This window comes from Musa acuminata, chromosome BXJ1-4 (assembly GCF_036884655.1).
Source record: "Musa acuminata AAA Group cultivar baxijiao chromosome BXJ1-4, Cavendish_Baxijiao_AAA, whole genome shotgun sequence".
In the NCBI taxonomy this organism is placed as follows: domain Eukaryota; kingdom Viridiplantae; phylum Streptophyta; class Magnoliopsida; order Zingiberales; family Musaceae; genus Musa; species Musa acuminata.
In genome coordinates this window covers 5,971,434-5,996,664 of record NC_088330.1, presented here as the reverse complement: position 1 = coordinate 5,996,664, position 25,231 = coordinate 5,971,434, and the positions used below count along the sequence as shown (strand labels likewise).

Below are 25,231 nucleotides of genomic sequence, written 5' to 3'. Positions count from 1 at the left end.
GTCCAAGTAATGCATATTCTCAATATATATTCGTCCAGAATCCTTAGTTAACTACCTCTGTGGTTGATATCAGTTAATATGAGTTAGAAAAAAATATAAAATGTAAAGTGTCAAAAGTATAACATAATTTCAAAATTATTGATGTCAAATTGATTTCTCGATTACATTCAAATGTGATGTGCCGATTTACGTGCTGACAGCGTCAATCCTCGCACCAGAAAGTATATGGCCCGAGCATGCAACTCCATAATCCCGCCGCCTATTTCGATGATGATGTTCCTCTTTCTCCATTCGTTACGAACCTTTGTATCATCCTTGCGGATGTTAGCCTCCTCCGCGCTCATTCTTTCATTCCTTTTCTCGGAGCGGCCAGCTGCTTCCGCCACCGGTATGACTAGCGACACCGACGACCTACCCGCACTCCTCTCTATCAAGGCTCATTTGCACCCTTCCGCTTCCTTGTCCTCATGGGACAGCCACAACTCCAGCACTGCCTTCTGCCAGTGGCCGGGGGTGACATGTGGTAACAGCCAAAACCCCGGAAGGGTGACTTCCCTGGACTTGGCCAATCTTGGCCTCACGGGTTCCATATCTCCCGACATCGGCAACCTGACCTTCCTCAGGAGCCTCAACCTCTCTCTCAACAGCCTACAAGGCCAGCTGCCGCCGGAGCTTGGCCGTTTGTCCCACCTCGAGTCTCTCCTTCTGAGACGAAACGCTCTCGAAGGCAGAATTCCTGGCACCCTCGCCAACTGCTCCAGCCTGTGGCGGATAAGTCTAAGTTCCAACAGGCTCGCCGGGGAAATCCCGGCAGAGCTTGGTGCACTCCCCGAGCTCCAAATCCTTAGCCTCCATTACAACGACATCGGCGGGAGAATCCCTGCTTCCCTTGGGAACCTCTCGTCGATGACTCACATCGATCTCGTCGGAAACAGAGTGACGGGCACCATACCCCCGAGTCTAGGAAGACACCAAAGCTTAGTGCATATCTCTGTCACCGGGAACTCACTGACAGGGGCGATCCCCGCCAACATTTTTAACATGTCGTCCCTCTGCTACTTGTACGTAGGGTATAACCAGCTCTCTGGAACACTGCCACCTGACATGGGCAACACGCTTGTCAATCTCCAAGTACTTCAAGCATTTGGTAACACTCTCGAAGGTCCGCTTCCTATCTCACTGCCAAATGCTTCCAGGCTTACAGAAATCGTTCTGCCATATAACAGACTTAGTGGCCCTCTGCCTCGGGATATAGGCAGACTAAGATATCTCTCTTCGTTGAGTCTTCGTGACAATAGATTGGAAGCAAAGAAAGCAGAGGACTGGGAGTTCCTCGCTTCCTTAGCCAACTGCAGCAATCTCCGAACTCTGGATCTGGGATGCAACAAGCTGGCGGGGACTCTGCCCGCAGCTATATCCAATCTATCGACACAATTGAGATGGCTTGGGTTGGGAGGAAATGAGATCCATGGAAGTATTCCTGCAGGGATAGGGCGTTTCACCCACCTCCACAGGCTTCACTTGGATCAGATGGCCCTCGCAGGTACTGCTTAAACGCGTCGCTGTATTCCTAAGATTGGTCGAGCTACAATTTATGAATTAATTCGTTTGAAATAAATATAAATTCCTCAGCATTTGCTGGTATTAGTCAGTCATATTCTTCAAGTTTATTTTGCAGCGAAGATGTTCAACGTATTTAGTTGTGGTAGATATTAAGTGAACTGTGTTGTGGTGAACAACCTTGAACCGTCGCCTCGGAACCGACGCAGCTCGGTTCGGGTCCGGATGACGAAGATCGTCCTAGGGGGTTCCTCGAGGCTACTGAGGTGGCCACTTGCGGTGGTCCGATCGGGACGGGGTCGTCGTTTCCTCCGGGCAAGAGCTCCTCGCTTGCACGTCCGATGGGGACCTTTGGCTTCGCACCTGCACAAAGGCTAGGTCGGGGTGCTCGGCCCGACCCCTCCGACGATCAAGTTAGTTAGTGTGAAAGGGAGGTTCAGATGGAGAAGTCTTTTTGTGTCTCTCCCTCTCTCTCCTTCGTTCGGAATGGGAGGGTATTTATAGTAAGAGTTACCATTGCATGATGTGCCTGTCCGCGGGGAGTAGGATCGTACTTCTGGTAGCATATGACATTGCCGTTAGCGTGACATGAGGGATCGAGCTTGAGCAAGGTGTTAATGTGCCTCGGTTGACGTTCCGATCTGCGTTGACCTGACGACGCTGTGAGACGTTATGTGGGATGGCTAGCGTCATGTGAGTCTTATCGCAGTTATTATCCTCATCAAACTGAATGAGCTAAACACTGCCATTTTCTATAAGAGTATTTAGCTTTTAGAACAGCATGTGATTCTGGTAGACACTAAAATTCTTGGTTGTTTTATCTATAGTCATGCTTCGTATCACCCGCCAAGCTCTTATTTATCATTCTTCACAGGTGACATTCCTGCAGCCATTGGCAAGCTTCAGAATCTGCACATCTTGTCCCTGAACGGTAATCGATTGTCGGGAGTTCTTCCGTCCACTGTTGGCAACCTTACCCAGCTGGAAAGACTATACTTGAACGATAACAGCTTGCAGGGAGAGATTCCCAAGAGCTTTCACAACCTGCAACGGTTGACAGTGTGTGATTTGTCATTCAACGAGCTTGAGGGCAGCATTCCTAAAGAACTAGCGGAGCTTTCCTCCTTGACTCGATACCTCAACTTGTCGCATAACTTGTTGACAGGGCCTTTACCATCAGAATTTGGAAGCTTGAAGAATCTTCAAGTGTTGGATATATCAGATAACAGACTATCTGGGGAAATTCCAAGCACCTTAGGAGAATGCCAAGTCTTGCAGTACCTCTACCTGCAAAGGAACCACCTTCAAGGAACAATTCCAGACTCTCTAGGTAGTCTAGGCGGCATACAAGTGTTGGATCTCTCCGGCAATCATTTATCAGGACCCATCCCACTGACCTTCGAGCGACTCCAACACATGAAGTTTCTTAATCTTTCGTTAAACGATCTCCAAGGCCAAGTGCCAGACCAAGGGGGTTTCAAGAACGCCAATTTGTACTCAGTCGCTGGGAATGATAAGCTGTGTGGAGGAATCCAAGAGTTACATTTGCAGCCATGTTCCAGACTTGTTCTGGGAAAGAAGTGTGGGTTTCCTGCAGTTAGATCACTCATCTCATTTGTGTTTATTGTGTCACTACTTGTCCCGTCTCTAGGTAAAGCTTCTTACCTGGTCTGCAAGCAAAGAACGAGGATCTACATGCCTGCAGGCCCATCTAAAAGACAGACATCCATCTTAGAAGTGAGACCAGGAGGAAGAAGTATGTAACTTTATCGATCTAATTCTGGGTACATGTAAAATAAATGACGATCATATCAAGGGATATAGATCCCTTTTATGTAGTAGCTTTTAACACGCCACTACAAACTTAAAAGATGATTTAGTAGAAACCAGCTCAAGTTTTGAATGTAAGTAGTTAAATTGCGGTGAGGATATGGGAAGACGAGGACCAGATCGATCAGGTTATCTATCACAGGATCAGAGACCATAAGGAGTGGCAGCGTTTGTGGTACGCAGCGACGGAGGATTTGGATCTCAACTGTGCTCAACGATGGAGGATCCAAATCTCGACTATGCTTAGCGACGAAGAATCTAGATCTCAGTTGTGCTCCAACGGAGACAGAGGGTTGTGCTCAACGAGAAGGATTCAGATCTCGGCTATACTCAACAATAAGGATCCAGATCTCAGCTATGCTCAACTGGGAGGAAGAGTTGAGTGGGACCCAGCCAAGAGATCTGAGAAGGAAGTCCGCCTGAGCGGGACTCAACCAAGTGTCAACGTCGACAAACTCGATGAGCAGATGGGAAGATGAAAAGCGACGACAAACCCGTTGAACTCGAACCAGGAGCTTCTACCACTCGCAATGGAGGAGGAAAAACGGTGGGGCCACGACAAGCAGGCAAACTCTGCGATGATGAACTCACCATGGATGAGTAGAGGAGTCTACTTGAGGCACCCGAAACGGATGGTGGAGGATGGTGGCGGGCGGGAAGAACAAGCGGGTAGGAAACAGAGAGCTTCCCGCTGCCACTCGCAGTAGAGGAGCAGGAAAAGCGATGGAGCCAAGGCGAGTAGAACCAGGAGGTACTTGAACTAGAGCTTGGTGGCGGGCAAGGCTGCAGTAGCTATGCTCAGTGACGAAGGATCCAGATCTCGGTTGTGCTTGACTGGGAGGAAGAGTTGAGTGGGACCCAGTCACGAGATCCAAGAAGGAAGTTCATTTGAGTGCGACCCAGAGGGGTTGAGGGCTAATTCCATATTAGCCTCTATAATTAGTTATATTTAGCATTCTAGTCTCTATACTTTCTTTCAGAAATAAAGTCTCTATACTGATTTGATGCAAAGGTATGACAAGAAGCCTTAGGCAGAGAAGACATTATACATATATGCAAACTAGGTCCCACCAGTACAAGCGGCAACAGAAGCCTATGAGCGTTGCGATGGGGGAAGGCGAGGAGTTTTGTGGTAGTGGTGGAGTCGATACAAGGATTTGGCTACGGTGAAGACATCCTACTTTGTACGCTAAGACGACATGCGAGGGCGACGACAACCTTTTGAGGTTGATCGTCGTCCGGAGAAACCTCCGAAAAGTGGATTTGTTCACGTGAGGTTAGATTTCTATCGAAAAGCGGAGCAGGTCGCCACAAGCTAGAAGTGTCGCAGCTTAAGGAAGACCACGCATTAGGAAGATCAGGGCAACTTCGACCCAGAGGAAATGGGAGGAAGATGGCTGATGAAGAGCGCCACATGAGTAGAACAAAAACTCTGATTCCATGTTAAAAGTGAAATGGAGGAAGAAGTCTGTAACTTTTTTTTTAATTCTAATTTTGAACACTTCATGACTGTCTTTCTACGATGAAAGAGAATCGAATCAATCTCATAAATTAAGAAATCCAGGGATCATATCACTCTTATTTAGTAAGAATCGAAAATATATGACGATCAAATCAAAGGATATAAGATTCTATTTATATAGTAACTTTAACAATCCACTTCTCACTGCAACATATTAAGAGCAACTGATGGAACCTGCTCATCTAATATTATTGGCTAGGGAAGTTTTGGTCAAGCACGCAGAGGAACCATGGGCAATGATCCGAACCATGTTGCTGTTAAGGTATTCAAAACTGAACAACTCGGGGGAATTCAAAGTCTGAAAGCAGAATGTGAAACTCAAGGAAGAATGACACCAAAGTGTCACTGAGATCTTAACCAACTTGCTCTAGCATAAATCAGAAATGATGGTGCCTTCTTGCCTGGTGACACTGAGTACATGCCTAATGGGAGTGTAAATGACTGGTTGCACCACGCAGCAGAAATGAATAGTGTCATGACCCGGGTCTGATGAGCCAACTGGCCAATAATTCTATTTTGGTCTTTGCAACCACGGACCAAAATGCTTAAGCGGGAGGTAACATGGTACACTCATCAGGCCCTTATAAGCTAATCATGCATATTCTCCACTTCCGATATGGGACTAATGGGATGTTACATTATCCCTGGTTGCACCCCGCAGCAAAAATGAATAGTGTCATGACCCGGATCTGATGAGCCAATTGGCCAATAACTCTATTTTGGTCCTTGCAACCACGGACCAAAATACTTAAGCGGGAGATAATATAATACACTCATCAGGCCCTTATAAGCTAATCATGCATATTCCCTACTTCCGATGTGGGACTAATGGGATGTTACATTATCCCTGGTTGCACCCCGCAGTAGAAATGAATAGTGTCATGACCTGGGTCTGATGAGTCAACTGGCCAATAACTTTATTTTGATCCTTGCAACCACGGACCAAAATGCTTAAGCGGGAGGTAACATAATACACTCATCAGGCCCTTATAAGCTAATCATGTATATTCCCCACTTCCGATGTGAAACTAATGGGATGTTACATTATCTCTGGTTGCACCCCGCAGCAGAAATGAATAGGGTCACATTGCTTTTTCCAGGAGGTTGGCCGCCTATCCTAGATCTTCCAATTTCCAATAAGATCCCGGGCTCGATCTGATTTAGTATAAAGGTGAATCTTTTTATTTTCCTTTATATATGGGTCCGTGCAGCATTTTCACGATATCGTTATGATCAATTAATGGGACTTGGCCGGAAAGTTTTCTTGCCTCTATCATTAGCTCGGGTAGTATCAGTTTCTGGTGTTTTAGTAACCTTTCGATGGCTTCCTTAATGTATGTGCCAGGAAGTTTATTAAGAAGCAAGCGGGCTACTCCCCGAAGATGCCCCTACCTAGGTTTCATTTTTGAAGCTGGGGAGTAATTGCTCGTTCAGCGGTTATCAGTAACGTGGTCAGCTTAATGAATTTCTAGCTTAATGAATTTATAGACAATAATAGTGCTCGTTCAGCGGTTATCAGTAACGTGGTCAGCTTAATAAATTTATAGACAATAATAGTGCTCGTTCAGCGGTTATCAGTAACGTGGTCAGCTTAATGAATTTCTAGCTTAATGAATTTATAGACAATAATAGTGCTCGTTCAGCGGTTATCAGTAACGTGGTCAGCTTAATCAATTTCTAGCTTAATGAATTTATAGACAATAATAGTGCTCGTTCAGCGGTTATCAGTAACGTGGTCAGCTTAATCAATTTCTAACTTAATGAATTTATAGACAATAATAGTGCTCGTTCAGCGGTTATCAGTAACGTGGTCAGCTTAATCAATTTCTAGCTTAATGAATTTATAGACAATAATAGTGCTCGTTCAGCGGTTATCAGTAACGTGGTCAGCTTAATGAATTTCTAGCTTAATGAATTTATAGACAATAATAGTGCTCGTTCAGCGGTTATCAGTAACGTGGTCAGCTTAATAAATTTATAGACAATAATAGTGCTCGTTCAGCGGTTATCAGTAACGTGGTCAGCTTAATGAATTTCTAGCTTAATGAATTTATAGACAATAATAGTGCTCGTTCAGCGGTTATCAGTAACTAACGTGGTCAGCTTAACCAATTTCTAGCTTAATGAATTTATAGACAATAATAGTGCTCGTTCAGCGGTTATCAGTAACGTGGTCAGCTTAATCAATTTCTAGCTTAATGAATTTATAGACAATAATAGTGCTCGTTCAGCGGTTATCAGTAACGTGGTCAGCTTAATCAATTTATAGACAATAATAGTGCTCTGGTAGACAAGAATAGTGCTCTGGTTTGTGCAATGTTGCTCGCTACACCCTTTCCTCTGGCGAACCAGCGCTGTATCTTACTGAATGCTAAACTTAGGTCGTGTACAACAAACCTGAACCGCACAAGCCTGGGCCTACCCACATCCCTAGAGGAGCCGTATGAGGCGGAAGCTCCACGTACGGTTTTGAAGCCGAGCCTTTCTAGCAATGGGGCTTAGGGACCGATATGATGATTGGTTTAGGTAGGGCGGCCGGCATACTATGGAAACCTGTAGGGATTAGTGCGTGAGACCGAGATCCACAAACTATAGCATGGGACTCACCCTTTACTTGGTAATGAAGAAGGCAAACATAGCATGTAACAAGAGCGAGGCGAGAGGCTCTTAGCACCTTACAGCCTTGCGAGTCGGGCTTTGGAGATGAGGCCTTTTGGCGAAGCCAAGTCTATTTCGGGCCACCAAACCCTGCAACTGATGAGAAGCACCAAGGAAGCGTGTACGTTGTAACACTCCCTGCCTTCAAAAGGTGCCTAGAGGACGGGCCAGATGCAGCAGAGCAACGACCCCGGAGCGGATTCCCCACCAGCAGGGAGACAGGAGACAGACGGCCATCTCGAGGCACATCACGACCTACAGGCAAGACCGGCGATACCCGGGAAGGCAATCTGATTGGGAGTCAGAGGATCCATAGTATCTGCTGTCTTCTAGACTTACATATTAATATTCAGAATTTAGTCAAGTGGTGGTAAGGGATCTATTTTCTGCTACGGATCAAAATAAGCGAAGCAGATTCAACTCTAAACAAACTAACGATACATCCAATACCTATGATATGTGCGTACCACCTAGAAGATATAATATTTAAACAAACTAGAACAACCTAGAAGATATAATATTTAAACAAACTCGAATAAGAGCTAGTGTAAATCAAAAGGCTAATGAAAGAGAAGAGCTCAGCGAATCTGGCAGTACCTTATTCTATAGTGTGCCATGATGAAAGCGGCTCAATGAATCTGTCTCGAAAAACACGTATTGAGAGAAGACCGTAATTACCCTCTTAAGAAATAAAGGCAATATAAGTCTCTCACTCAAGGTTTTGTTGATTAGGGTCGATGATAAATAATAGTATGGAACTAGTTTGAGCTGCAGCGAATACCGATCCTGTGCGCCGACGACCATATGAAGAGAGCGCTGAGGAAGAGGAAGCAAAATCAAGTAGCCATTGACGACGCCTCACCCCGTCTCCATCCAAGCCAGACCGACGCCCAATCTACCGAAGGGTAATAATGACTTCGCAGAGGAAGCACTACCCGAACACACAACATACAAATCAACAGACACGCCAGAAGTGACGTTCTTGTTTTACCCAAACTACCAGAAGTGGAGTTCTTGTTTTACCCAAACTACCTGAAGAGTCGTTCTTGTTTACCCAAACTACCTGAAGAGTCGTTCTTGTTTTACCCGAACTCATAAAGGTCTGTTCCCAACCCAGCTGATCTCGACTTCCTCTGTATCCAATTGTGCTTCTAGTACAGTAGTTTCAGACAACGATGCAGCAAGCGATAAGTCTATAAATGGAGTCTCCTTGGGTGCCAGTGAAAGGAATCTAAGCTGCCCGCGGACTTTTCATCTACAGTAGGCTCTGCGAATTCAGTATTCCTCCCCTGCCTGCGCAAGGCAAGACTAACGGGAGATTGGCATTGGCGCTCTCAGGATTCCATTCTTCAATTCACACTCTAACAGCTGACTCTCGGGTCGGGGCGCTAACGCTTATTTGAACAGAGTATTAGCCTACTTTTGGACCACTGCTAAGAAAAGATTAAGTTAAATGAAAGCCTTATAGCACTTATTTGTATAGTCTTCTTCAGCACGTCGTGAAGCTGTAAAGCCTTGTTTACACCTTACCCTGACTTGGATTCTGGGCCTGATGGAATTCCCATTCAGTTGTGTCGAACTCCACTTTCCTTTCGAACTGATTAATCCCCTGATACAGCAGATTCTATCTACTACTTTGCATCTTATGATTATGATTCTTTACCTGCTCCAACTAACCCACCCCGATCCTTAATAAAACACACTTTAGCTCCCGACGATGAAGACTCTGCTAGCGCAAGTACAGTTTCGGGAGTTAACCTCTCTTTCTAATTACCACCATCTATTTCATCTCATTAATCTTACCAACTTATCATATTTCCCGGGCCTTAACGTTGATACTATCTCGACACTGCAGATTCTTCATATACTGTTCCTTTATACCTTGCTTCTTCTCTGATTCTTTAGTGGATGAACTACAGCCTACAGGAATGAACGAGCGGATGAAGACTCAAACTCGAACAGGCACAGGGGATTCTACTAAAACTCGAACAGTAACAGTAACAGGGACAAGCATAGAAACGAACACACTTACCGCAATTAGTACATCTGAGACTATAGAGTTGAATTCTGTAATTCCGACTTGCCAACTCCTTAGTTCAATTCTAACTTAAACTACTGAGTAGCCGGCTCACTGGTATTATTACTTAAGAGAACAGAACCCCTTGAAACTACTAGCTTTCCTACTTGATTGTTGAATCCCAAACTTGTAGTAGAGTAGTAAAGAGCCATAACTTGATTAGTAGCCTGAGGAGAGTCAGTATTTATAGCCTAGGAGCCTCATTCTGTTAATAGTAGCCGAACATTCTTAGTGTTAATAGTAGCCGAACATTCTGAGTATCTATCTTATGAGTAGATCCTTATGATTATTAGTAGAAGTAGAGGTGTATTATTAGTAGAAGTATAGAGGTCGGGTTGCAGTACCATATGAGTTCAAGTACCTATGTCCTGTGTTCTTTGGAAGGAATGTTTTCCACTGTATAGTACTTGCCGGTGTTAGTTAGAGTTATGAGCCAGAGGTATGGGAATTCTCAGAATAAGTATGAAGTACTAGAGCAAGAGGTGAGGCAGAAGAGAATTGAACTCAGAGGCAAGGTCTCATCTTAAATCCAGAGTGGAGGTCGAAATTAGGAGCCCAGAATAACTCATTAGAACTTATTTCTTTATCTCTCTTTGTCTTTTAGGAGAGGAGCCAGCCGCTTGTTGAATTCTTTACTTTATTAGTAGCAAGAGTTCTATTTGAGTCTAGTTCCCGTTCTAAAGTCAGGTTCAGGCGCTGGTAAGAGGTCAGCTACAAAAGTCTCTTTATTGAGTTAGATGAGCCTCATTCAGTTATAAGAGATGAAAAAGTATCTAGAGATTCCATCTTATCTGCATTAGTAGTTGATTGGCCCCTAGTTTAATCTGTATTAGTTGACATAGGTATAGTAGTTTACAGAGGAGTTCAAGGCTTAACCGAAGAGGTTGGAAAGGGAAGGGGAGTTTCAGGAGTTATAACAAATTATAAACAAATCCAGTTTTTGGGAGCTAAACAGGTCATAGGGAAGAATACTTGTCATAGGAATACTTAGAATAGGGAAGAATAGAAATAGGCAAGATGCTGATTGAAAGTCATAGCCCTTACTTAGAATACTTAGAATAGGCTAATTACTTAGAATACTTAGAATAGGCTAATTACTAGAATAGGATTGCTAGGAATAGGGAAGAATAGACTAGGAATATCCCTTACTTAGACTAGACTTAGAATAGGTAAGATATCGTAGTTCAAGGCTTACATTCCTTGTTGATAGCTTTAGTATGTCCTTACTCGCTTTAAGTCTAACTATCCTGTCTTTCACTCTCCAACTCCATACTTGCTTCCTTTCTTGCTCGTTTCGAACTTATAATACTCATAATAGGAATTGCACTAGTGCTTCTACGCATGAAGCTGGGAACTAAGCCTCGCACTACTACTAATAGGGCTTGAACTACTACCTCCAAAGCGGAGCTACTACCCTAGGAATCAAAACAATTACTTATTAGAATCGAACCTGGACAGCCAATACTTTCACTTGTGGACCTGGGAATCAAACCACTGCCTTTAATACTATACAAGTGCCATCTCGTGCTTCATCTTAGAATAATAAATTCCACCAATGATAGCAGGAATAAAAGCTGCCCTAACAGAGACTCCTAACAGAGACTAGACCCAGTGCTTCTAAGACCCTCCGCCGCTAACTAGCAATTGAACCATTGATAACAAGAATAGAGCACTGCCTGACAATACTTTCCCGCTTTTGAAGCTATAGCTATTGATCCGGGGATCCTTACTCGCCTGTCTCAAACTAACTCTCTTTTTTGTATTAACTCTATTGCTTACTAGCTTCAAACTTCAACAAATACTAACAGGAATGCCAGCTACTGATAAAAACACTTGAGCTGCAGCACGAGGCTTTAACTCACAACCAGGAATCGAGCAAAGTAAGTCCCCGACTCGCTAACGCGCAACCAATTACTTAAGGGCACATGAATTGTTATAACTTGTTTATAATTAACTATTTGTCCTACTGCCGCACAACGGCAGAGCACAGGTATTGTAATAACTTCGTTATGACTCATGACTACTGCTGACGCCCTTTTAGCTCACTTTAGCGTAACGTTAGCCCAATAGCTCCCAAAAACTGGAATTGTAATTAAAAAAGTGGAGCGGCCTTGCCGCGCTTTTAGCTCACTGACGTGTAACAGACGTAGTTACTTGGTCTTCCGTAGTTGCTTGGCGTCTAGTAGTTACTTGTCTATCCGTTGCTTGGCGGCTGCCGCTTTGAACTTGCTACCGCGTAACAGACGTAGTTACTTGGTGCAGTGTCTTGGCCCATTAAATCAAGCTTCTTGCACGCAGGGACCCTACCCTCTTCAATAGTTTTAGAAGTCGGCTATCGTAGCAAGTCCTGTGGGAGCGGGTCAATATTAACTATAGCCTCTGAGCACGGGAAATACTTGTTTTAGTGTCACTCTAGGAAATACTCGTTTTTGTGTTACTCTCTTCTTTTTCCAAGTGTCGATAAACTACTCCTTATAGTAACTCGTGGAAGGATCAAAGCATTATAACTATGCAAAGAAAGTGGCAATAAACCTTTTCTAGTTCACCTGACTCGTGGAAGGATCAAAGCATTAGAACAACGAATCGGCAAGGCAAGGAAGGAAGCCAGCTAGCAAGCTACTCCTGTTCCGATTCCATAGGGCGCTTCTGAGCAGTTCGTCTTTACCTCTTCCAACCTATATGGGGGATGTATCAAACCCATATGTGGGATGTATGTCAAGCTAAGCAAATGGCAAGGCTTTCTTTTCTTTCGTGAGCTAGCCATGTTTGCTTCCCCACTATATGTATGTGCCGGCTAGGCCAACTTATGCACAATTTCTCCTACCCTGATCTATCTCGAAAAAGCTCTAAAATGACTCCTTAAGTTTACACTCTGGATTTCCTATAGTATGACGCTCTCAAGGTTAGTTTGGATCGGTGGAGAAGTGTCTTAGATAGTTCTTGACTGGTTCGAGCGGGAACCTCTCTATTGTCGTTGGTGAAAGTGCTTCGAGTAGGATCCGATCCCCTTACGATATCGGGCACTTACTATAGCCCACAATAAATTCTACTATTGAAGAGATCCTCGAAGGAAGGGAATAAATCAAAAGGGCCCAATTGTTTTGGACCGAAGGAAGTGGTGGCAAGAAAACTTTCCGGCCAAGTCCCATTAATTGATCATAACGATATCGTGGAAATGCTGCACGGACCCATATATAAAGGAAAAGAAAAAGATTCACCTTTATACTAAACCAGATCGAGCCCGGGATCCTATTGGAAATTGGAAGATCTAGGATAGGCGGCCAACCTCCTGGAAAGAGCAATGTGCATGGACCGGGTGAGTAGGGATGCAGCTCCGTGGACCGCTCGTCGGGCCTGATAGGTTGTGGTTTAACACCCTTCTCAAAGGAACCGTACGTGAGACTCTCGCGTCATACGGCTCCGTCCTGGAATCTGGACCTTACCTTTATTCTTTGACCAACGGGTCCTCGAACCCATATAGGTTATTAATCATTCATTCATTCATTGATGTCAAGGTAGCTTTTGCCATTGATTGATGTCAAGGTAGCTTTTTGATTGAAATGAATTTATTTATTGATGTCAAAGTAGCTTTAGCCATTGATTGATGTCAAGGTTTTGATTGAAGCGGTAGAAGCGAATCTTCAGAAGCGAAGCGATCTTACGGGCCGGGAAGGATACCTTCTTATTGCGCGTAAGCTACCAAAAAAGGAATTCAGGAATAAAATCACATTATAAAGAGAAAATAGGCATGGAGAGGGTCGACTACAAGACTCAAACTACAATCAAAGTCGGCCTTCATTTCTAATGCCCTACCTAGCTATCCTTATAGCAGACAACTATTGCAAGCCTACTCAACTAATCTCATGTAAACGACTGTGCGAAACTGCACCTAACTAATAGATCAAGACAACTCCTTTTGAAACATGTAGTTTACGTCGTTGTTAGGATCTTTACCCGGGCCGGGCTAGACTATATAGACTTCCCAAGCTCTATGCTGTTTGGGAACTGTGCTAGGGTCTTACCACCTTCTGGATTCACTATATTTGAGTCTTTGGAGTACTTTTGGATTATATTCCGTGCCGAAGATTTGTGTTTGTGGGCTGGGGTGAATATAGCAGACCAGCGGATCTGGTAGTCGACAATCGTTCGCACTTGGTAAAGGTTGTCGCAGCATCTATAGTAGGAAAGAAGACTTATAGCGTAGCCAGCGTCCCAATTGACTATGTCTCCGTCGCTGACGTTCGTAAAAGAGGCTATGTGGATAGGCCTTGGTCTTCTTTGGCTAATTATACCTCGATCCCGAAGCCTTCGGAGTATCTTTTTCATAGGCGCCCTTATCTGTATGGGGAATTCGCTGCTGAAAGATCTCGCCCAGTGTCCCTCTATTTCCCCCGCTGCCTTCCGACTCGAAGGAGTATACAATGAACACTTCCGGGCATCAGTGACCGAGCAGTTAATGGGGACGGACTGTTGAACGTCTGATGGCACGTTGCTGCGACCTGAGCTATGCAACAATGAGATCTCCCTTGATCCTTGCCAGATGTAGGTCCCCCAGAATATGCAAGCTTGGGGACTTATTACTCCAGCTGTTCCATGAGTCGGAGCTAGTTTAACCGCTTCCTGTAAACGACCTCTGTAGCTCATCCCCTTCGTAAGCTCTTTGATCGGGAGACTATTACCTAGATCCCTAAACTTGGAATGGATCGCGCTGCGTAGGTTGAAAGCAGTTAGATGGATTCGGTGCTTCACCCGTAGACGCTTCTCCAGCTCTCGCAATAATTGGTTTGGAGTGGTACTCGGAGGGACTTCCCGAATAACCGTACCAGGGAATTCTACCTTACTCCGTGCTGCTATGGTTGTTGATCCTGCAGAGCCTACCAAAAGGTTAAGGCCGGATTGTAGGAAGTGGGTAATACGGTTTTGAATTTCTATGATAAGCTCTATGGCACCCACGATTCCAAGTAGTAAGTCGTTGGCATATCGCGCGTAACAAATCCTTATTAATGAGTCATGGGTTTTCAAGGGGGCCAGCTTACGGGCCAGGCCTCTATCTGACCTGATAACTAGTACTGACTCCCCGCCCAGCTCTATCTGCAAGCCCCTGATTTTGCAAGACTTAATAAGGTTGTTTCTTCTCATAGCATAATCGATGCCTTCCATACCAGACTTCGGGGGAAACCCAGAGGCTTCTAGGAGGAAGGCGGTGCAAAGGAGGCTCGAGGGCTTGTTAAGAAAGGCGGCACGCCCAAGGGGGAAAACGAAAGGTGTTTTATTGTCTCTCCTTCGCCACGACGAAACAAGGGAATGAAAGGTTGCTTTGCGCTGGGTGCTCTTTACCCTACCTACAATGATGGCTCTATTGTCTTGGGGAGCCTTGAAGCTTGCTTCTTATCCAGACTGCTCTTTCGGAGGTTGGGATTAATGGGATGTGGGACTAATGGGATGTTACATTATCCCTGGTTGCACCCCGCAGTAGAAATGAATAGTATCACGACCCGGATCTGATGAGCCAACTGGCCAATAACTTTATTTTGGTCCTTGCAACCACGGACCAAAATACTTAAGCAGGAGATAATATAGTACACTCATCAGGCCCTTATAAGCTAATCATGCATATTCCCCACTTCCGATGTGGGACTAATGGGATGTGGTCAATAACTCCATTTTGGTCCGTGCAATCACGGACCAAAATGCTTAAGTGGGAGGTAACATAATACACTAATCAGGTCCTTGTAAGCTAATTATGCATATTCCCCACATGTGGGACTAATGGGATGTTACAAATAGTGTTGCATCTGGCAATTTAATCCTCCTCCAAAAACTGAACATGGCAATCGTTGGGCTTCCACTTTGGACTATCTTCATCACTATAGCGGGACACAGCAATGTTCTTGACAACAAAATGATTGCTAATTTGTGTGGCATTGGATCTGCAGAGTTCCCATAAGAGACTGCTTATGGTGATTTTCCTAAGGAGACAAGTCGCATCTTCAGATTAAAAGGTTCGATTGGATATGTCACTCCGCGTGATTTACTCCCATCTCATGCTCTTTTCCTAAACTCATTTGTTGTTCATAAACTATTACATTATAGTGACCCTTTAATTGATCTTCACTAGCCTTTGTCTCCATTTATAACCATACAGGAGCACAAAGATGAAACAGAGAGGAGAAGAGGAAAAAAAAAACAAAAAAGTTAAGAGAAATAGAAAAAAATAATTTAGAAAAGTGAAAATATTTAGAACAGCCTAATTACTAGCTTTCAAAATATTCATAACCAATTTTGAACTAAAATTTCCGTCTCCAAAAAATCAGGGGTACATCAGACAACTGCATTTTCAAGAAGTATTTCAGTTAAGAGACATTTGTCTGATATCTTGTGACAAATGTCAATAAACCACCTAAGACCGTGTATGGTCAAATGTCAATAACATTATACAAAACTCCCTAAAATTCATTGGCTGGACTGGTGAAGCAATTTTAGTAATCACGTGAAGCAGACTAATAGATTCAAAATCTCTTACTTTGCAAGAACCTTTTTTCTGACACCATTGTGATGAAAACATAATTTAGAATTTCCAGACCTACTTTTCCTCTAAAGATCTGTGAGAACCATTTGTTAGTCATTCTTTGTAATGCCCCAACATTCTGTGTAAAAAAGGAATCTAGAAACGTCAGACCCCATCCTTATGTCTGTTTAACATTGCAGTTGTAACCTTATTAATCAAAAGTTCTTATCAAAAACATTCAAGAAATCTCGGCAGCCCTTTTAATTCTTCATGCCCTGAAATTTACTTCTCAACAATTCTAAAGTGCGACACTTATCCTTCATGATCATGCACAGGACATTAAATTATCAAAAGAAATAAAAGAGATAAGAAGCTGGTCGATCTCCTCCTTGTTTCATGCCACATTTGTTTATTCAATTCCCAGTACACCATTCAAATTGGTCAAAAAATTCCTCATAAATTAATTTTATCAAGAATCCATAGCCCGATCTCCTGTAGCAAGCTGAAATCACCTTATATGCATTGACAGCTTGTTATTCAGAAACCACATACACTATGGGGCCAATGACTTAATTCAGAACTTCCTAAGGACCAATGGCTGGAATCTTGAAGCTATTTTAATCATCCCATGAATGCTTTGAAACAATTTTCATCATCACATGAAGCAGACTAATAGGTAAAAAAATCTCTAACTCTACAAGCACCTTCTTTTTCTGGCACCAACATAATGAAAGCATAATTTAGATTATCCAAACCTACTTTTCTCCAAAAATGTCTGTGAGGACCACTAGTGAATTATCCTTTATTATGCCCCAGCATTGTGTTACAAAATGAATTTAGAACCATCAAGCTTACCAGCCCAAGGGCCATCTTTCAGTCTCTTACATATTGCAGTTGCCACATCGTTAATTGAAAGCTCTCATCTAAAACGTTTAAGATATCTCTGCAAGAGTTATCACTAAACAGAGTGGACAAATCTAAATGTTAGAAAGCCAAAAACATTCAATAAATGCTTCTTATCTAATTCTGCTACATTATTTACGCTTGTTACATTTATGGTAGCATGGTCGTATTTTCGAGTTGATGTAACCACATCTTAACCAAGAAACTCTAGATTTTGGACACCAATGTAACTCTTTTATCTCTTGATATTCTTTCCATTTGCATCTTGTAAAACTTTTCCTCATCAACCTTAGCCTCTATCAAGTTTCTATCTTTTTTCCAACAAATCCAGCTCAGTAATTCTATTCTCCAACATGTCCCTCTTACTCCTAATACAGAAATCCAGTTCCAACACAGAACTCAGATCCATATCTGAACCGGATCATTTGTGCCCCGGATTTGGCTCAGGCAAGATTATTTGTATGCCATGTCCGAGCAGGAAAAGAGCACAAAGCCACAGTAAAAGAAGTGATATTTAGCGCACATACCTTTGCTTTTGAATTTCATTGCCAATGCCTTCCCTTAATTAGCAGCTCCGAAGAAAAAAACTTTCACCTCTTCGAGCGTTTCGTCTCCTCACCGCCATTTCCCAATCCCGACTCATCCAAAGTGCACAGAAGCGATTTCCCTAATGAAGGTAAATTCAAGGAATACAAAGCAAGAGGGGAAAGGATTAATCAATCACATAAAGCAAAGATTTTTTAGAAAAACTGTGAAACTTGAGTAGGCAGATTTGCAGCAAATCTGAGCCGAATAACACCAAATCGGATCCATTCATGATGAAAACCATAACTTTGGCAATTCCATAGTGGGAGAATCGATTCATAACGAGAAACCTCAAATTAACAATGTACGAAAGCGTGAAAGATCTCAGTACCTCTTCTGACCGATCTATCCAAGACAAAAGACCAACCAGGCACAGATCTGATCCTCACTATCCTCAAAATCCAACAATCAATAGGCGAAACGAAAACCCTAAATCGGCGCAAAGCTCCGGAAGGTTCCGAACGGGTAGCGGCCCACGAAATCAGAATTCCGAAGAAACATGGTCCGGCCCACCAAATCTTTATTTGTCCTTTTGGGCGCGAATCGAGCCTAACTGGCCACGTAGAGGACAGATGTCATCAGCACATTTCAATAATGACAATGATTGTTGAATTATTTATTTCATACACAAAGTTGGAAAAGTATAGCTAAAAAATTAATTTTTTATGTTTTCCTAATCATTGAACTGCTGCTTTCATTAAACACCACGATCCGATAATACAAGTGATGGCAATCATTGTTGAATTATTTATCAGGCCATACTATTAAAACTTATGCTTTATTCTAAGTTTAATTCTGTACATTAACTGAAGATACTAACTAACTTATCTCGTAAAGGTTTTGACATAAAATTTTTATCTTTATCATTTACTCTTGGTAATATATATATATATATATATATATATATATATATATATATATATATATATATATATATAATAAATTTAATTAATATAATAAACAAGTGTGTTACGTTTGTCATCGTCTTCTAATATTTATATGGCCTTAAAATTGATTTGAAGGGCATAAATAAACTTGATATTGGCGAGTTTTTACCTACTTCGTTCCTCACATAGAAAAGCATGTGAATCATTAACTCGAATGTATAACAGTTTACACACATGAATCAATTTATGATCTTTGAATAAATTATCATATGCAGCAGCTAAAACCAAAACTATGATCCTAATTGATTGAGAAGAAGAAAACTTTAAATTTCCAATCTTATCCTGAACAGAATTTTTTGATTCACAGTTGATACCTTCTTGGCCATCGTTTCTGTGTACATCCCTTACGCCGGAGAAGACATGAACGGTGTAGCATCTCGCAAGTTAAGCCTCCATCAAAGGTCAAAGATAGCAGGACAACAATTGTTCATTTGTTGTTGACAATGAGCCTCCATCAAAGGTCAAAGATGGCAATTCATGTGGCTTCTTCCGCTTTGGACTGTAGCAAGACAACCAATTGTTCATTTGTTGTTGGCGATGAGCCTCCTTCAAAGGTCAAAGATAACAACAATTCGTGTGGCTTCCGCTTTGGACTGTAGCAGGACAACAATTGTTCATTTGTTGTTGACAATGAGCCCCCATCAAAGGTCAAAGATAGCACGTCATGTGGCTTCCGCTTTGGACTGTAGCAGGCCAACCAATTGTTCATTTGTTGTTTCAAGCAATTTTCATCATTCCATGACACAACTAATTAATAGGTTCAAAATTTCTTACTTTGCGAGCATAATTTATATTATGCGAACCTGCTTTTCACCACAAGAAGAAAAAGAAAAAGTAATAATCTGTTTAAGATTGAAGTCGTAACCCCGTCAATTGAAAGTTCTCACGTAACACTATCAAGAAATCTGTGCAGCTGTTTCCATTGTGCAAAAAGCCTCGGATGTGCCAAAACCCATCATTTATTTAATACTTCATATAACCGAAAGGGGATGATTCATTCACTTCTGGCTCGTCCTCACCTTCCAAGCCGCCATGGGGAAACCGTCCCGTCTGGTAATGCTCTTCCTTATGCTCTCACTCCCCATCGCCGCAGCCGCGGCCGCCGCCGCCATCTCCTCCTCTTATAGAGTCGACGAAACCGCTAGCCGCTCTCGTGATTGTAAGTATCTATCTTAACCTAACTTCTTCTTTGTCTAGGCCTTGGATATAACTAGGTTATCAATTTATGATGTGAAAGCCTAAAATCTACGTGATCAAGAGAATCGAGTGGTTTTCGAGCATTTGGACCTATCTACATTTTATCCTTGCGATCGTCTTTCTGGGCTTGATTATGAGCAAACATTTTAATCCTTTAATTAGATTTGGTAAGGTCGAATCGTAAAAGAAACTCGGCGAGGGGGGCGGGGGGTGGGGGTGGGTATAAGAGGAAAGGTGCTGAAGAAGGGGGGCATATGTCCAACGAATTCATCAGGTCTGATAGGCTGTTAGGAAGACGAGTGGGATGGAAAAAAAGAAAGAAAAAAGAGATTATATATAATAGGTCAGATACAAATTCAATCCAAAAGCTCAAGTTTCTGGATTATGTACCAAACCTAGTTGTAGTATATGTAATCTAACTATCTTAATCTTTAGCGATGTGAGATTATCCTTTTTAGTCCACATCTTTTCGTCTTATGCACGTGAACATTTTTAACATATAGGTGAAGAAGATGCTAAAGATAAATACAAAAGAAGAATGATAGTGAAGAAAGTTGAAAAAGAGAATATGAAAAACTGCTATTATTCAAAAGAAAGAATGTATAACAAATCTAATGTTCATCGTTGTCCTTGCAAAAAAAAAAAAAACTTGATTATTATTAACGAAATGATGATTTTTGCATAATTGCCTGATGATATGCAGCATGTTTTGTAGATGCGTCAACAATGGGAAAGTCGAAAGGAAGATATCTCATGGAAGGTGACAGCCGCATGTCTACTTTTATCGAAAAAGTCATTATTTACTTTAAATCATTCTACCATAGTGGAAATGGTTATGATTTTTTTACTTCAAAGGTGGAATAATATTAAAGAAGATACTTACATAGTCAGCCTTTTGATGTCTTCAGCAAATCAATGTGCTGGTTGCGTTGATGGTTCTTTGCATAAAACCTCACCAGGTAACAACATTGCAAAGATCTCACCTAGTTCCTTCTGTTTTATTTTTTGCTTTTTCCATTAGTTTTCAAGATAAGACAATTCAGCATTTTGAGATGCCACTTGGGGCATCAAACCAGTAGCTAATTTAGATTATATGCATTGCATGACAATCACTTTAACTGTAATCACACCTCACTTGGGAACTACACAACCCTCCACATCTCATTTTTCTCCTTGTTCTTATAACATATGTACCAATTGTTCACTTTTTGAAATAGCAACTCCTTGATTTTTTTCTCTCTCTCTTTTTTACCATGCAAGATAGACTTGATCCGTCAAAGTATCTTAATCCAATCAAATTACAGAACCCATAACCTAGGTGATAGCATCGCTTACGATTAGTAATTTTTTGATTCCTTAAACTTTTGGATACACCACCTAAGAAAGGTTGAGATGTCTAGTAGCAGGATCTATAGATTGAGATTCTAAAGTTAAGACCCTAATGCGAATTCATTTATTTCATGAAAAATGATCTTATTCATATTCCCTAGACACTCTTTGGTTATTCATTTTGATACCTTTTCTCTCAAGACAATCTTATATATGTTACTATATTTGAACAGCTAAACCTTGAAGGGTATCTTGATTTACTTGATCTTCACTAGCACCAAAACTGTACATTCTTGAGAACTTCAAAGATTATGACTTTGATTGAAAGAACTCTTCTTCACATCTTTCTTTTTCTATACTTCTATCATTGTCAATGTTCCAAGGGAAAAAATGCTTATCAACTAATAATACTATGCAAATAAGCATCTTGAAAGAGATTTGGAAAGGATCAAAATTATTTCTTCGACCATTTCATGAGAATAGATTACGATGAACTGGGTTGAGAAAAAAAAAAAATCAGTTCCGACCTGAAAACCTGATTGAGAAGCCCACTAGACTTGAAGTCATCACTTTCAATTGATATGCTGCGAGCTTTGAGATTATGTTAGCTAATGAGTGGATTAGAATATAGTGGTCACAACTCATAGGATGTGCAACTCCCTCTTTTGGCACCAAGGCCTTGAATGAATGGCTGATCCAAGCTAAAAGATCTTGCAAAGAGATCTAGTAAAATCCAAAGATCAGATATAATCATATGTGAAGCTGTGAATTTTTTCTGCCAAGAATGAGCCTTTGAAGGTACTAACAAGCTCAGGTTGTTAATTGTATATATTGTTGATTAAACACTGATTAAACCAATTTGGTTATGATCTTTGTCCTCATTTGAGTCCCACAATAAAGTTCAGATTCAATTGGTGTTTCTTTCCCAACACCAGTAGGAGTGTTCCATTTTATTGGATATGGGAGTAGCGCTCGTTCCTAAGAAACTCGATCATCTAGCTTACAAAATGTTAATGGTCTGAATTCTTCTTCGACACACCAATATTAACAATCTAGCATCAATCTCTTTGCGTCTTCAGCTGTAAGCAGTGTTTAAGATCAAGACTCCTATATATATTGTTTTCCTTAAGCAATACAAAAGCCGTTGGACTTTGCAATGTTTGCTCTATTCTCACTAGACAAGAGCCACTTCCGATAGCATCTTTTCATATTTCCAATTATTCTCTGAGGAATGCTTAGTGTCTTAAATTATTGCAAACCAATCCCTACATCCATTAGCTCAGCTCCAACCAAAGCAAGTGCCTAATTTGAATTAGTTGAAGGGCCATATATGTTTGTTTCAATGAAGTACCTGTCAGATGTTTGACTGCTTAAAAGTACTGAGACACAGAAAGTACCTTTTGGATGCCATAGTACACTTCCATATTGGAATTACTTCATCTTGTTACCATGAGCTCTCCTCTTGTTTCCATCTATTAGTTCTAATTTGAGAACAGTAGTACTAGTTCACCAATTGGTTGTGATGTGCTGCACATCTTGCTATAGTCCTAGTTTTTTGCAAAAGTTTTGCTATATGATTGTTAAGATCTAGCTTTCCTCAGTATATCAAGGGCAGACTTCTATCAAATATAAATTCAATTATAGACAAAGTTTAATCATGTTTTTCTATGCTAGGATATAAAAACTCTACTTACCAGCAAGTATTTCATAAATTAGCTAAATGTTGGGTGTTCTGCAGCAGAAGTCCCTGGCAAATCTCCAGTAGATCCGTCTACAGCAGAAGTCCTTGGCAAATCTCCAGTAGATCCGCCAAAGCCACAACGCCGCCGGGGGAACTCCATAAACTGTAAGGATTCTCTCTGTCAAGGGTAGATAATAATTCCTTGTTAGTTTAGGTTTTTTCCCCTCATGAAACAATGAATTCCCATGTAAACTTTAATAAATTAATAACAAATTAATATCTTGAAGACAACGATTCAGAGAGGATAACAGGAGTAATGATCTTTTGGTTTTCTTCTCCTAGAAAATCAAGAAACTAGGAAAGGGACATGGAGGGGAAAGTGAGGGGAAAAAAAGAGAAGATTATTGTGTCCTGTTGGCCCAATGAATCAAAATTTCATTTATTTCAACAAGCAGGTGGAATAAATTTTGATAACAAGACTAGGGCTAAACCAATAACACAAGACTTTTGGATCAAATTGGAAATGCCAATGACTTAGGATGGTAAATAATAGAAAATGAAATGATCATGTCAGAGATCGATCGATCGATCGGTGAGTCTGTTAAAAAAAAAAGGGTCATTGTCCAAATTGAAACTATTCATGTATAACATTTTGTAGATAATTACCCTTGTTAGTATTATTGACATTGTTTTTCTAATGATAATGCAGATCTATTTTGATGATGGAGCACGACAGATCCTTATTTTGAACAGACTTTTCGATTGATTGGCACTTTTATCACTTATTACTCAAGTGTGGATGGCGTGTTTCTTTTATGAATACTGTTGTTTCTCTTTGGCATGGAGATTTGAATATGGATATGTATTTTTCATGAATATGACTGCACACAGGAATCCTGGATAATCTTTTGACTGCATGATTACATGTTTGTTTCTTTAAATAGACGTCGCTTATGTGCTACATATATTAGGTCTGCTAGCCAAAACATTTTGGACTGATCAGTCCATAATATAGATTGATGGATATCCACATATTCAAACTGAAAAATATGAGACATTTTATTCTAGTTTTAGCAGAAAATTTGGGAAACAAAAGCACTTTTTTAAAGTACTTACTATTACGGAAGTGATGTGCTTCACACATTCAGGACAGACACTCCTATTCAACAATTTCTATCTATCAAGCTAAGTAGCACGATATATCTTCTGGTGGGTGGGTGTCTCAAGTCACCCAGTTCTTGCATGAAATTAGGATTTGGTTCTCTGACAACAGCCGTTGTAGGGAGAGAGAGAGAGAGAGAGAGTGAGAGAGTGGTCGAAACGGGAACTAAGGCTTGGTTAGGATTGTTTGAAGAGGAACATATTATGTTCACTCTTAGAGACTGAGACACCCTATGCTTTTGAATCTCAGATCGGTGCCTGAGGGAGCACGTCCTTAAAACTTGAGGTCGAAGACGCACGATGTTATGCCCTTCATGCAGGAGCAGGTTAAAGGCAAATTGAAAGGTTTCATGTGAGGCATTTACACGAACCTGAAAACGAACGACGGTATGACGCTAATGCTTCTGCTCGTTTCTGCTACTGCCGATGCCGCTCTTCTTCCTGAAGCAAAACTTGCAACGCAAAGCCATGGCTTGTTAGATATGGATCTTCCGGTTTGCCGCTCCTTTTTGCTTTTCCCGAAGAAAACTGACCTAATGATACTCTCTTCCTAAAAGGCAAGATCCACCTTTCTCGGGGAACTCGTCCGCATCAATGTGCGAGAACGTGGTATTTATAATATATTATATTGATTTATACTATGTAAATAATATTTAACGCCATCGGTCTGCCAATCGCTCGCTATCATCTCTCTCGGGTTCACCAACAATTTGACTCCATTCGCCAACAAATTTTCCCTCACACGCTCAGTCATGTGGCTCGAAACTTTTGTCTTCTAATTATTGCTATGGAGTGGTTATAACATTACGACTAGGTTGCTAACGTGGAAGCATGTGTATGTGACATAAAAAAAATAACTTAAAATACATAGATACAGCTCAACCCATATGAATAAGATACGGTTTAACCCATATAATAAGACTCAACCCAATGCATGAGTGAGACTCAATCCGATCTATAAAACTAGGTCCATCCAATTATGCAACTAGTACTAAACACATTGTCACCCCTCTATATAGCTCGTTGTATCTCAGTCTAACATGTTTCCTCGAATAGTCATATGCGATGCATGTGTCCCATCTAAGGCTCAAGTGAGTCGATTTAGTCTGAACTAGCACTATACGACATATTTTAATTTTCTCTTCCTTTATTAGTTTAAACTCGTTAGTTGACTGTGTTAGGAAAGGGGTCGACACTAAAAGGGAGGGGTGAATTAGTGCAGCGGTAAAATCACGTCGGTTTTGAAAACTTTTCGTACGATAAAAGCCGAACT

The 25,231-nt window shown here is 41.5% G+C and overlaps 3 protein-coding genes and 1 long non-coding RNA gene across 5 annotated transcripts; 2 read left to right on the top strand and 2 right to left on the bottom strand.

Moving 5' to 3' along the window:
- The first annotated feature begins 210 nt into the window (after window positions 1–210).
- Window positions 211–4,290, top strand: LOC135643769 (receptor kinase-like protein Xa21). The gene is made up of 2 exons (XM_065161111.1): window positions 211–1,543; window positions 2,435–4,290. The coding sequence occupies exons 1-2, from the start codon at window positions 226–228 to the stop codon at window positions 3,322–3,324; spliced, it is 2,208 nt and encodes a 735-aa protein (XP_065017183.1). The 5' UTR covers window positions 211–225; the 3' UTR covers window positions 3,325–4,290.
- A 3,387-nt stretch (window positions 4,291–7,677) lies between these two features.
- Window positions 7,678–18,140, bottom strand: LOC108952608 (uncharacterized). The gene is made up of 2 exons (XM_065161104.1): window positions 17,975–18,140; window positions 7,678–17,725 (listed from the first exon to the last, which is right to left on the bottom strand). The coding sequence occupies exon 2, from the start codon at window positions 14,805–14,807 to the stop codon at window positions 13,617–13,619; it is 1,191 nt and encodes a 396-aa protein (XP_065017176.1). The 5' UTR covers window positions 14,808–17,725; window positions 17,975–18,140; the 3' UTR covers window positions 7,678–13,616.
- Window positions 18,141–18,781: 641 nt separating this feature from the next.
- On the bottom strand, window positions 18,782–24,525 carry LOC108952621 (uncharacterized). The gene is made up of 3 exons (XR_001977676.2): window positions 24,330–24,525; window positions 22,811–22,975; window positions 18,782–19,273 (listed from the first exon to the last, which is right to left on the bottom strand). It is a non-coding gene; the product is annotated as an uncharacterized LOC108952621 (long non-coding RNA).
- LOC108952620 (uncharacterized) lies at window positions 19,615–23,709 on the top strand. 2 transcript variants are annotated; one of them, XM_065161092.1, is made up of 5 exons: window positions 19,615–19,749; window positions 20,503–20,547; window positions 20,696–20,746; window positions 22,858–22,962; window positions 23,507–23,709. In XM_065161092.1, the coding sequence occupies exons 1-5, from the start codon at window positions 19,623–19,625 to the stop codon at window positions 23,515–23,517; spliced, it is 339 nt and encodes a 112-aa protein (XP_065017164.1). In that variant the 5' UTR covers window positions 19,615–19,622; the 3' UTR covers window positions 23,518–23,709. The 2 variants fall into 2 exon arrangements, with proteins under 2 accessions (XP_065017164.1, XP_065017160.1); XM_065161088.1 differs by having other exon boundaries at window positions 22,855–22,962.
- Window positions 24,526–25,231: the final 706 nt, after the last annotated feature.